Raw genomic sequence first — 13,273 nt, forward strand, 5'->3', positions numbered from 1 at the left:
CAGTACTCCATCTGCCTCTCTCCCTTCCCCTCCCACCTCCTCTCAGCTCAAGTTTTCTCGGAGTTCTCCCAGCTAGGGACCACAGGGCTGGCCTTCCGGGTTTGAGGTCCTCCGGATTGGGCTGAGTCCCCGCCCCAGTCTCAACCCTCCACTCCCCGACCCAAGGCCCAGGCTCCACTGGGGAAACGCAAGGACTGTGTCGCTGCCACTGTCAAGGGCCGCCACTGCCCCAGCCCTGATGGGGGATTGAGAGGTCACAGCTGGCCGGACATGGGCCTCCCCACCGTGCCTGGCCTGCTGCTGCCACTGGTGAGACGGGGAAGGGGCCCAGGGTGGAGTGGGCAGGCGGGCGAGGGGCGCCTGGGGTTGGAGAGGGCGGAGGGCCGGGCCCAACCTCAGGCCTGCGCGGGCCTGCCCGCACACACTGCCGCGTTCACTCACGGCCCAGAGCCGGGGACAAGCTTGAAAGGCCAGGAGGGAAAGTGGACCCAGGCCTGGGCAGGCTAGGAATGTGGCGGCAGATGCCCACAGGGTAAGGAGAGGCAGTTTGTTAGGAAATTGAAAGGAATGGGAGAAAGAAGGTGGGTCCTCTCAGAGTCCGGATGATTCTGCCCGGTACCTCGTAGTGTTGGGCCGCGGAGAGGCGAGGCTACCTGGGCGCCGGGCTGAGAATGGAAAGCAGGGGCTGGATGCCACTCGTGAAGTGGAGAAACTGAGTCCGGGAGAGGCCCTGGGCTGGGGTCGGTGGGCTTGGGATGCTGTGTTGGGGGCGTTTGGGAAGGGAGTGGGTAACCACATAGGGGCTGGAGATCCCGCGGCCTCCCCAGGCCCAGGCCTCCGGGCCCCCTGGGGGGGCACCCTTCACCCTTGGTCTGTGGCCTCTGTCTGTCGGACTGACCCTCCTCCGAGGCCGCAGAGCCTCAGGGCCTGTCCCCCGGCCGCCTCCCCTGACCCCAACAACAGATCACTTGCTTTCTTCTTCCACAGCTCAGTTTGGGGAAGTTGGTAGACACTTGTTTTCGTCACTGGAAAATGTCCCTTCCTCTTGCCTCAGCCTTCTTTCAGTGTATCCTTGACCCCTCCGCAGTGGTCGGGCGGAGACCCAGCTTCGACTTAGTTCTGGGGGCTGCGTTGGCCACTTTCCCCTGGTTCACTCTTCCTCTGCCCAGTCGCCCTCCCCACCGTGACTCCCCCAACCTCTTCTGCCCCCATCCTCCTGCCGCCAGCGTCTCCTGCTGCGAGCCCTAACCGTTCCTTCTTTTCTGTCAGGTCTCCCCGCAAGCCCAGGCTTCTCGGTCTCCTCTGAACCTTTCTCTCTGGGTCCTCCCTCTTCTCCGCTCTCGTCCATCTTTCTAGACACTAGCTCCTCACGAAGCACCCCTCCTCCCTCCTGATCTCCTTCGTCCATTCTTCCACACCCCCAAGCCCACCTTTCCCTTCTCTCCAGGCTGTCTTCACAGGCTCCCTCCATTTCCCTATCCAGCCTCCCTGACTCCTCTTCTCTCCAGGGGCAAACCACCCGATCCAGTCCTGTCTCCCTCAGGTATTGGCTGTCTGGACTTGAAAGGGTTACGTAACCCTCCACGTCTTGCTTCTTTATCTCTCAGATGGACAGAATAGTCACCACCTCATAATGTCTTTGTTTTGGTTTGTATTTAATTTTATTTTATTATTAGTTTCTGCTGCATAGTGTCATTTCGAAGATGACATAGATGGATACGTATCAGATATTTCATTCCTTTGTGCCTGCTTGGTGCTGGATACTGTTTTAGGCGCTGGTAGTGAACATAGTCTTTGCTTTCCTGGGATCTCTAATCTAGTGGAGGAACAGCGTATGGCAAACAGAAAGCACTCAGTATTAATGAAAGCTTTTCTATTGTTAGTAGTAGTGTGTGTGTGTGTTGCTTAGTCTTGTCCATGGACTGTAGCCCGCCAGGCTTCTCTGTCCATGGAATTTCCCAGGCAAGAATACTGGAATGGGTAGCCACTGCCTTCTCCAGGGGATCTTTGTGATCCAGGGATGGAACCCGGGTCTTGCACATTGCAGGCAGATTCTTTACTGTCTGAGCCACCAGGGAAGCCGGTAGTGGTGGTAATTGCTCAGTGGCTTCTGCATTTGGAAAACAGAGGTACAGGGGCCTTGGACAGATAAAGAAAGGTGTCAGGTGCCTGGGGTTGCGGCTGATCCAGTGCAGGTTGGGGTGTGACAGTTAAGGGAACAAGCTCAGCCTAGAACTGGAGGGGACACAGGTGGTGTGAGGTGCTGGGTAAGGCTGTCCCTGGGCCAGTCAATGAGCAGTGCAGGGAATAATGTGTGTGTGAGGGGGGAGAGGGTGGTGGGGGTGGGAAGAATGCACAGGACACTGTGACAGAGCACATAAGATCTTGCTGCTCCCAAAGAGCTTACAATCTTGTAGCCAAGACAGCTTACAGGAAAAAAAAATGATTTTAGAGATCTCGGGGAAAATGCCCACAAAAACGTGATGTGGTGCCCTGGAACACCGAAGGGAGGCAGAACCAGGAGGGGGGTGAGTGCTGCCCTGTCTGCGGATCAGTGCCCAGCTCCCTCCCTCGCCCAACTCTGAGCTAAGAAGTCTTTTGTGTCTTCATCTCAGCTTCCCTGGCATTCCTGTGGGGCCTGCACCTCAAAGGTGCTCCTCCTTGGTTTGTTGAATGAATAACGGATGGAATGAGGGAGGGAACGCCTCCTGGAAATTGGGTTTGGAGCTGAGATCTGAAGTCACACACAAGCAGGAGGATGAAAAAAGGGATACTGTTCTGAGGGAGAGTTTGGGCTTCCCTGGTGACGCTAGTGGTAAAGAACCTGCCTGCCAGTGCAAGAGATGCAAGGGACACAGGCTCGTTCCCTGGGTTGGGAAGATCTCCTGAAGGAGGAGGAAATGGCAACCCGCTGCAGTATTCTTGCCTGGAAAATCCCATGGACAGAGGAACCTGGCGGGCTACAGTCTATGGGGTCGCGAAGAGTCAGACATGACTGAAGCGACTTAGCACGCATGGCATGGAGGAACAGAACAATGGGGTTGTGTGTTGGAGGCTGGTGGTGGCAAGAAGCTCAGTGTCTTGACTGTAGGGGTAAGACTCTGTTGAGGAGCAAAAAAAGTGAGAGGGGCTCCCCTGGTGGTCCAGCAGCTAAGACTCCTGAGCTCTCAATGCTGGGAACCTGGGTTTGATCCCTGGTTGGGGAACTAGATCCCACTTGCCACAACTGAGACCCTGCGCAGCCAAATAAATAAATTAAAGTAAATATTTTTTTTAAAAAAAGAAAAAGTGAGACAGAAAATTGAAGGAAGTAGGGGTCGGGATGGAGAGAGAATCTTGACTGTGATCCTGGTAGAGGAATTCTGCTCATTCATTCATTTCTTCATAAATGATTCTCTCAGGTCTGCTGTGTCCAGGAATGTGTCCAGAATAGTAGTAGGCACCTCTTCAAGCTCTCATTCAGGGAAGGAAGGAGTGACCTATGGAAATGATGTTCAGGATCAGGCGAGAAAGATTCCTACACCTGTGGGAGCAAGTTTAAGCTTGAATGCAGATAAGCAAGGGTGTAGGCTGGACTGGAGCAGGGAATAGGCGAGAAGGCAGTGGCAATGATCTGGGAGTGAGGCAACCCATGGAGAGGACTGAAAGACGACGGAGGAGGTCTGGCAAGATGGACTACAGACCCGGAGTGCGGCACGGGAGGGATGGGGGCCCTGAGGAGAGGAGGGTGGCTAAGACAAGTTGATGCTGTGATATCTCTCCGGATCAGGAGGGTAATGGGTTTTGTTTGGGGGCATGTAGAGGGTCTGGGAATTCTCCAAGTGAAGTGCGTATCTGACAGGCTCAAGCAGAGGTTCTCAGACCCTTATCTGCCTTGTGTTCAGGCAGGAATGTTTAGACTCTTATCTGTAAGCGCTGCCTTCACTCACCAGGGATGCTCAAAAGGACAGGAAGGCTTGCCAGCATCTCCTGTGAGATTGTGCAAGTGGGTGTGCGAGTGTGTGGGAAGGAGGGAGGAGTTTTCCCCTGGAGATAAATATATTCCTACAGCCCAGCACTGACTCCCATCTTCCCACTTTGGTCATCACTGGCTTTTACTGGAGTGGAAGAGAGATAGTCATAAAATCAATCAATCAAACCACATTTATTTTGCCCCTACGGTTCTGTGTGCAGGGGATTAGACAGTATCGCTGACCAAAACGCTTTCAGATCTCTCACCGCACAGTTTATGGTCTACTTGGGGAGATTATTATCTAGTCACTCAAAGCGGTTATGTTATGCCCAAAATAGATATCATAAATTCATATTTTTATGTTCACAGGGTGGGGTTTGCATGGGATGAGCGGGAAGGGGGGAAGCCTCACTCATGAGGGGCTTCAGGGGAGGGAGGCCGGGCCTCAGCAGAGCCTTGGAGGAGAAGCTGTCTTAAGCTCCCCCAAAATTTTGACATCAAATGAACAAAACACACTTTAATGAACAAGTGAATGGGGGACAAGAGAGTGAGGCGGCTGGTCAGAGCGAGACCACAGGGTCTTGCTCTGCTGTCAGCTCTTCCACCCCCACGCTGCAGCCCCAGTGCAGGAAGTTGCACTTAAAAGCCTCCCCAGGCGGAAGTTGTGGGGGAGTTGGAGGGGTGCTGGGCCGCCTCCTCAACTGTCTCTCCACAGGCACCCCAGCTTCCTGCCTTTGCCCTGCTCCAGGCCACAGACACTCAGGTTGACTGGGGTCTGGGCGCTCAAAGCTCACCCTCTGTTTCTACTGTTTTACTGCAAGCCTGCCAATGCAGGAGACATAAGACATGCGAGTTTGATCCCTGGGTCCGGACGATCCCCTGCAGGAGGGCATGGTAACCCACTCCAGTATTCATGCCTGAAGAATCCCATGGACAGAGGAGCCTGGCAGGCTACCGTTCATAGGGTCTCAAAGAGTCAGACAAGACTGAAGCAACTTAGCACAACACACACTGCAAGATGCAATAGCTAAAGATGTGCTCGGTGCCAAGGGATGGTGCCCACTAGTGGGGGGACCTGAGGCCCTGGCTCCTAGGATCCAAGTGGGCTGTCTGGGGGCACATGTGGGGACGGGGGGGCACCTCTGGGGAAATGGTGCTGGTTGTCTTCCATCCCTGCTTGCTTGCTGCCTCCCTCATGGTGTTCAGGGCTCTGGAGTTTTTCCTGTGCAGCCTGTGGACTTGCGGGGGTGGGGGAGGGTGCTGAGGAGCCTCAGAACTGGCCTTGTTTCCTAAGGTTTGTTTGAGGATCCCAGGGAGGTCCCCAAGCCCAACCCAGCTGGCCAGAACCAGCTGAGCTGTGGGAAGGCAGTGAACTTGGTTGGAGGGCAGCCTTGGTTCGCTCCCTTCTGGAGCTAGTGCGGGTCAGGGGGCCCTCGTCGTCGGGGGGACTGGCAGAGCTGGGAGGAGGAGTCTGGGTGAGGCTGAGTCTAAGGGAAGGATGCTGAGGGGTGGGAAGGAGCTGAGTGGCCCTCCGGGAGGGGGAGGGGCGGGGAGTGACCTGAGAGGGGGAAGCCCGAGGTCACCGGAGACTTCCCTTTGGGATGAAATGGGCTAGGGAGCCATTTCCCGAAAAAGTGGGCCAAGAGGTACTGAGATCCATGGCCTGGCTATTTGGAGGAGGAGGGGAGGAAGGGGGGTGCTGCGTGAGGATAGAGCCTGGCCCCCAGGAGGAGGGAATCAGATGGGGTCCAGATTGCGTGCGGGGTCCTGGTCCCATCAGCCTTTCAGCTGACTCATGACCCTTGAGGAGCGGGGAAGCGACGGTCCCCTCTCACTCCCCTGGATTTCCACCCTCCCTCTGGCCTGAGTCACTGGGCGGAGCTGCTGGGAAAAGATTTCCCTTTCCCGGATCTGAGTTAACCCCCAAAGTGCTGGGGATTGCGGCAGGAGGCATGTGGCCTGAGAAAGCCTCTTTCCTTCCTTCTTGGGAAGCTGATTCCTCACCAACACGCAGTCCCTGGAAAGCTGCAACCCCCGCCAAAGAACTGGACCCCCACCCCACCCCCCGCCCCCTGCCCCCATTTTTTTCCTGACGCTGTCTCTGCAGGTTGGCTCTGCTTCCAGCCGCCTGGCTGTAGTTCCAAGGTCCTGTGACCTTAGATGCTATGAGCCCTTCTTCGGGAAAGGAACTGCACATACAGGATTGGGAAGCCCTTCCCATAAACATCTCCAAACTCTTCCTGTTGCCCTGGAAGCCCCAGGCCTGTTGTCAGGGGCTGTGGCATGGGGCTGGGGTGGCTAGGGAAGGGTGCTGCCCCTGGGTAGGGGAGGCGCCCTACAGGGTTGCAGCTGGGTTTCTGAGCGTCGCTTCCTCTGGCTGGTGCTGGGGCTGGGGCTGGGGCTTTTAACTGCTGCAGCAACACCCAAACGGGGGACTGGGGGGTGACCTGCCTACAGCTTACCTGCTCTGGGCTGCCAAGCCCTCCTGTCCCGGCTGGGGTCTCTGGGCTCTGATTAGCCTGTTGCTCTCAAAGTTTAACAGGGCTTCCCTGGGGGCTCAGCGGTAAAGAATCCGCCTGCCAGTGCAGGAGACATAGAAGACTTGGGTTCGATCCCTGGGTTGGGAAGATCCCCTGAAGGAGGAAATGGCAACCCACTCCAGTATTCTTGCCTGGAGAATCCCATGGACAGAGGAGCCTGGTGGGCTACGGTTCATGGGGTCACAAAGAGTCGGATATGACAATGTAATACAGGAAAGGGCACAACCCTAAAGGTTCGCCTCTGTGAATGTTCACAAAGTGAATACACCATGAGCACAGCACCCAGATGGAGAAATGCCACCTCAACCTTTAGGGCTGCTCATTGGAAGGAAAGAAAGGCCTGTTCTCAACTCCCCAACTGAACACCTGCCCTGATCCAGTCCTGAGAGCTGATTGGGGGAAACAAGGATAAAGTACAAGCCGCCCCTGGGATCTTCCAGCCTTGAGTTGGAGGGAAAAGGATGGGAAAAGGAGAGAACAATGGCGATGGCACAGTGCCGACAGCCCAGGCGGAGTGTAGGCGGGGGTGTCCCAGGGAGAAGACTTGAGAAAGCTGAGAAGGCTTTAGACTTGCTACTGCTACGATCCCCGTCCTCCCTCTCCTGAAGGTCCTCCTCGTCTGACTCCTCCCCAGGTGCTTCCGGCTCTGTTGGCAGATGTGTACCCTGCTGGGGTTCATGGGTTGGTCCCTCACCCTGGGGACCTGGAGAAGAGAGAGAGTTCCTGTCCCCAAGGAAAATATAACCACCCTCAAAATAGCACCATTTGTTGCACCAAGTGCCACAAAGGTAGGAGAAAGAGATCCCCGTGGAACTCCTCAGTCAGGAGGCCCTGCTTCTTCCTTTGCATTTTCCAAATGTTCTAGAACCTGGCTTGGTTGCCTCTCCTGGTCTGGGGCTTTCTCCCTCCTTTCCTCTCCTAGGGACTTTGGGAGGTGCCCAGGCTATCTCCCCAGGCCTGGGGCTCCTCCCCTGAGCTCCTGGCTACAGCCTCATTCCAACCCCTGAATCACAGGTACCTATCTGTACAATGACTGTCCGGGTCCAGGGCTAGACACAGACTGCAGGGTGTGTGCCTCTGGCACCTACACTGCCTTGGAGAACCATCTCAGACGATGCCTGAGCTGCTCCAGGTGCCGGGACGGTGAGTCTCAGGAGGGTGCAGGGCTCTGAACAGATTGGGTCAGGCAGGTGTTTGGAGGGGTGTGCAGTCTGTTTTTAGGGGAGGGGACGGGTGTGTGCTGCTGGGGGTGGGCAGGGATGTTCGTGCACACGTGACTGAGGGCACGGCTGTGAGCGTGCATTACACAGAAAGACACACCAGATGAGGACCGTGGGGGCTCATACCCCATCGCTTCCCCGTACCAGAAATGTTCCAGGTGGAGATTTCCCCTTGTACAGTGGACCGGGACACTGTGTGTGGCTGCAGGAAGAACCAGTACCGGAAATACTGGGGTGAAACTGGCTTCCGGTGTCTGAACTGCAGCCTCTGTCCCAATGGCACAGTGAATATTCCCTGTAAGTATGGCTCTCCCAACCCCGCTCCTTATCCCATCTCCATCTCCAGAGGAGGGTCTCCACCTTGCTGTACCCCTGCCCCTCCTAGCCCTCCCTCTTGCCCCCAGGGTGAGGGGCGTCTGCTTTCAGCTGTCCTGCTTGTCTCTCCACAGGCCAGGAGAGACAGGACACCATCTGCCATTGCCATATGGGCTTCTTTCTAAAAGGCGCCAAGTGCATCTCCTGTCATGAGTGAGTCCTTCCTCCAGCTGCTAGGCACTGGATTGGGGTGGGAGGATGGAGAGGTTCTAGGGGGTGCTTTTGCTCCTACGGGATGCTTTTTTTTTAATATATAAATTTTTATTTATTTATTGGCTGCGAGAGGGCTTTATCTCATTGAGGAGAGCAGGGGCTACCCTCTAGTTTGGGTGCACGGGCTTCTCATTGCGGTGGCTTCTTTTGTCGCAGAGCACAGGCTCTAGGGAACTCGAGCTTCCATAGTTGTGGAACACGGGCTAAAGAGTTGCGGCTCTGAGAGCTGGGGCTCAGTCGTTGGGTCGCACGGCCAGAGCTGCCTTGAGGCACGCAGGATCTTCCTGACCCAGGGATCGAATCCATGTCTCCTGCATTGGCAGGCAGATTCTTAACCACTGGACCACAAGGGAAGCCCGCTACCGGCTGTTTGGTACGGGAGACACTTCATGTCGAGATACCAGCCAGTCTTCCCTGCCACCAACATGTTCAGAAATCTTATGAAGTCTTTGAGGAATAAAGGTTCATACCCCCAAGGACTCGCAGTTCCTTTTAGACATTCAGATCTTTTTCTGAAGACATTCAGATTCTTGGATGACAGACTCTGCTATTGATTCTAGGAATACAGGTTTACATCTCTGAAATCAGACTGCATCTTACAATTGATGGCACAGGTGGTAGCTGTGTGTAGGATGTAAATAATGCCTTTGATTGTTGATTTAGGTTTGATGCAGCATGGTCTTTCCTTCCCAGTCCTTTTGACCACGCCTCCTCACTCCTTCTTGCTTTGCACACTTGCTTCCAAAGAAGAAACTCTGAAGGCTCTAAAGTTGAATTGCCCTGGGTTTAAACTTCAGGCTAGCCACGTATTGGCTGTGTGAGCTTGAGCCAGTGACTTAACATCTCTGAGCCTTAGTTCTTCTTTACCTTTAAAGATAATGATGTCAGGTTGGCAAAGTTGTAAGAACCACAAAACATAACTACAAAGTGTCTGATGAGAAATTAGTTTCTTTTTCCCATTAGTCTATTTTTCTTAAAATCACTTTTAAACCCTTTCCATGTGGTTCTCCGCATGAACTTGTGAGGTGGGCAGAATCAGCTCTTCTTGTTTGCAGATTCCTACAGAAAACTCACCTCCTCAAGTTCCTTCCAGAACCCCTGATGTAGTTCTCATCCTTCTGTGCTGCCTGGTGCTGGCTCCCAACATGGGAAAACGTGCTTGTTCTAGTGTTCTCTGGCTTCCGCCAGCAAGATGTGTTTTTTAATGGTTCACATGTATGCTAGACCCCCTCTCAAAGTCAGGTGCTGTCATCAGCAGTGTCATTTAGAGAAAAAGTTCTTTAATCTCTCTGCCACTGGCTTCTCATCAGTAAAACAATGATAAAATAATTCAAAGGACTTCCCTGGTGGTCCAGTGGCTAAGATTCTTCTCTCCCAGTGCAGGGATCTGGGTTCCCTGACTATGGAACTAGATCCCACACGCCGCAACTAAGACCAGTGCAGCCAAATATTTAAAAACAAACAACAACAACAAAAACAGTTCAGTGACAGTCAGCATGTATCAAGCATTTGCTATATGTCAGGCATAATTATTTTATTTAATCCTTAGTCCAAGTAGGATCCCTGTTTTACTGATGAGAAAACTGAGGCTTACAGGTGAAATGATGTGCCTGTAGTCACACAACCAGTCTGGTGACTCTGACTCTGACTGGTGGCTTGGTGGTAAAGAATTCGCCTGCCAATGCAGGAGACACAGGAGACGCTCATTCAATCCTGGGTCAGGAAGATCCCCTGGAGAAGGAAATGGCAAACCCACTCTAGTATTCTTGCCTGGGAAATCCCATGGACAAAGGAGCCTGGCGGGCTATGGTCCACAAGGTCACAAAGAGTCAGATATGACTTAGCACGCACACACTGACTGCTTTTAACTCTTTCTCTACACAGCCTCTTCAAGATCAAATCCAGCTCTAAAATGAAACGATTCTGGGATCAACTTTTTTTTTTTCCTTTCTCTGCATCAGTTGCCAAGATAGGATTAATTTCCATTCTATCGGGAGATAGCTAAATATTTGTAAAGGACAGAATTTCATCAATATGTATGGGTCTTTCTCTTTTTTTCCCCATATTCCCCTTAATGGGGGGCCTCTACTCATCAGCACTGTCTCTTTTAGTTGTAAGAACAAGGAGTGCGAGAAGTTATGTCCAACCCTACCTTCAACTGGTGAAAACTCTCAGGACCCAGGTGAGGAGAACTCTCCTAGTGCCCAACCAAGCCCAGGGGCCCTTTTCTGGTCATGCCCCAGCCCCCATCCATCCCGTCCTGCCCTCGCCTCTGACCACGTTCTGCTCCGTCTCCAGGCACTACAGTACTATTACCCCTGGTGATTGTCTTCGGGCTTTGCCTGGCATCCTTCGCCTCTGTCGTTTTAGCATGTCGCTTCCAGCGGTGGAAGCCCAAGCTCTACTCCATCAGTGAGTGGGGACTTTGGGCGGGCAAGGGGATAAGGGAGGGTGGGAAGGAGATTAAGGGTGTCCTCTTAGTTCCCTGACGAGGACCGCACTGGCCCGAGCTGGTCCGGGATGGCTGGTGAGAGCTCGCATTGCATCAGAGATTCTCTCGTCCCTGGGGTCACATAGGCCCTGAAGCGTGTCACCACAAGGGCCCACCACCAGTCCTGCGATGGGCGCCAGGGCTGAGAGAGGAAGTGAAATCTGTGACGCTCTGTTTCTTTTTTTCTCAGTTTGCGGGCAGTCGACTCTGGTAAAAGAGGTAAGATGATACCGGGGAATGACCCCCAGTCTTCCCTGACTGTCCACTATTACCTTGTAACACCCAAAGCACGCGGAATCAACCCCTCATCCTAGGTCTCCTCTGATTCCCTCTAGCCCGGCTCCTGTCCATAATCCAGAAGAACTGGGGCTGTGGGGCTATTTTTCCTCTTGCGCTAATGCTGTGCCGTCCCTTCCTCAGGGGGAGCCAGAACTCCTGACCCCGCCCCCAGGCTTCAATCCCACCACCACCATCTGCTTCAACTCCACCCCAAGTTCCAGTCCCGTCTCCATTCCCCCTTACATCCCCTGTGACCCGTCCAGCTTCAGAGTCGCCGCATCTCCCTCCAGCGAGATGGCCCCGCCCCATCTAAAGGCTGGTCCCATCCTCCCGGGGCCTCCGGCCTCCACCCCGCTCTGCGCCCCAGTTCAGAAGTGGGAAGCCAGTCCCAGCGCCCCCGATCAGCTCGCGGATGGTGAGCTCCTCATTCATCCTCTCTGGGAACCCCGGCCCCGGCCGGGGAGGCGGGTGGGCTGGGCGCCCTGGGTTGCGAGCGCAGTGCGGGGCCGGGCCAGAGGGCTGTCGCTCCAGGCTCACCGCGCTGCCTCCCCGCAGCCGATCCCGCAACCCTGTACGCGGTGGTGGACGGCGTGCCCCCGTCGCGCTGGAAGGAGTTGGTGCGGCGGCTGGGACTGAGTGAGCACGAGATCGAGCGTCTGGAGCTGGAGAACGGGCGCCACCTGCGCGAGGCGCAGTACAGCATGCTGGCGGCCTGGCGGCGGCGCACGCCACGGCGCGAGGCCACGCTGGAGCTGCTGGGCCGCGTGCTCAGGGACATGGAACTGCTAGGCTGCCTGGAAAACATCGAGGAGGCGCTGGGCGGCCCCTCCGGCCTCAAGTCCGAGCCCCGCCTTCTCCGGTGAGGCCCCGCCCCTCCGACGGCGGACGGCTGCTTCCTTCCTGCGCCAGGCAGCCCGGAAGGACCTGCGAGATGCCCTCTGGACCTCCTGTTTTTTTTTCTGGAGCGGAAGAGTCTTGGAGGAGCAGGCACGATCCGGCAGCCACTGACCTGGTGCTACTCCCTCAGTGTACATAGCTTTTCTCGGCTGCCTGAGCACTGCTGGCGAGTCAGCTGTGTGTAGTGTATGTGTGTGTCTGCGTGCAGTGAGTGTGTCTGTGTCTCTGTATGTGCGTCTGTGTAATGTGGAGTGTGTGTATTCGTGAGAAAGGCCGCGTGTACCCGGAGCCCACGGCAGTGGTTGCGAAGATGAGGGGCGCCCTGCCTCACTGCCTTATTTTTTGGACTTGGAGAACCCCGCAAGGCGACTTGGGGGCTCTACGGTGGTCCCTGAGCCGGTTTCGCAGTAGATAAGCCATCTTTGTATCCAGTCTGCACATCCACTCATCCACTCTGTACACTAATAGAAACTTTGTCCCCCTGCCTGGACCAGCTGAACTGTCTAGGCAGAAGGGGAGCACAGAACAATGGGGCCTCCCAAGGGAGCTGTGGACTTCTGTAAATACACTAAAATCCTCCAATTAAAGCTCTGCCCTGGAGGGAGTGGTTTTTCTGAGTGATGATGCTGTTGTGGGAGGCCGGGGAGGAGGAGGCCAGAGCCCTGATCCTGCTGGGGCACAGATGGAGTCACCTGTGCTGTCAGTTACAACCGCCCCTGGCCCCCACCCCAGGTTCTCTTTGCTCTGCCCTCATCTAGTGCTGCTTGGACGGTGGTTTTGACGTATAACTTTATGTGGGGCTTTCCGGTATCTGTGATACATGAATGTACAGTTCTTGATCCCCAAAGTCCTCTGAGCAGGAGAGACAGGATGCCTGGGGAAATGTCCTTGAGGTAGAGTCCCAGGGTGGAGGTGGTGACCAGCACTCATTGGAAGAGATTTCCTCCTGGAGAAATGCTAAGGGTCTTTCGTGTTCCTTAAACCTCTCTGAAAGGGAAAGAAGCAGGTGTCAGGTAGAGGTGGGTGAAGAGTGAGGCTAAAGGCCCCTCCCTGCCATGACACCACTACCCCATTCCTGCCCTCCTTTATTCTTTGCCTTTGCGCAGTGGCTAAGTCATGTCTGAGTCATGACTCTTTGTGACCTCATGGACTGTAGCCCACCAGGCTCCTCTGTCCATGGGATTTTCCAGGCAAGAATACTGGAGTGGGTTGCCATTTCCTTCTGCAGGGGATCTTCCCAACCCAGGGCTCAAACTCGTGTCTCCTGCATTGGCAGGTGGATTCTTTACTGCTGAGCCACCTGGGA

General features: G+C 54.8%; 2 protein-coding genes across 3 annotated transcripts in view; one reads left to right on the plus strand and one right to left on the minus strand.

The window, feature by feature from the left end:
• Window positions 1-12,567, plus strand: TNFRSF1A (TNF receptor superfamily member 1A). The gene is made up of 10 exons (XM_055394244.2): window positions 1-309; window positions 7,127-7,280; window positions 7,507-7,635; window positions 7,860-8,009; window positions 8,162-8,240; window positions 10,412-10,482; window positions 10,599-10,712; window positions 10,982-11,010; window positions 11,212-11,485; window positions 11,626-12,567. The coding sequence occupies exons 1-10, from the start codon at window positions 271-273 to the stop codon at window positions 11,931-11,933; spliced, it is 1,347 nt and encodes a 448-aa protein (XP_055250219.2). The 5' UTR covers window positions 1-270; the 3' UTR covers window positions 11,934-12,567.
• The window catches only part of PLEKHG6 (pleckstrin homology and RhoGEF domain containing G6), a 16,849-nt gene continuing 15,761 nt past the window's right edge, over window positions 12,186-13,273 (minus strand). For both annotated transcript variants that reach the window (XM_055394215.2, XM_055394213.2), the window contains exon 16: window positions 12,186-12,954. In XM_055394215.2, the coding sequence (XP_055250190.2) occupies window positions 12,945-12,954 (10 nt within the window). In that variant the 3' untranslated portion in view covers window positions 12,186-12,944. The remainder of the gene's footprint in view (window positions 12,955-13,273) is intronic.

This window comes from Moschus berezovskii, chromosome 6 (assembly GCF_049115385.1).
Source record: "Moschus berezovskii isolate FMDL1 chromosome 6, NW_MosBer_1.0, whole genome shotgun sequence".
Classification (NCBI taxonomy): domain Eukaryota; kingdom Metazoa; phylum Chordata; class Mammalia; order Artiodactyla; family Moschidae; genus Moschus; species Moschus berezovskii.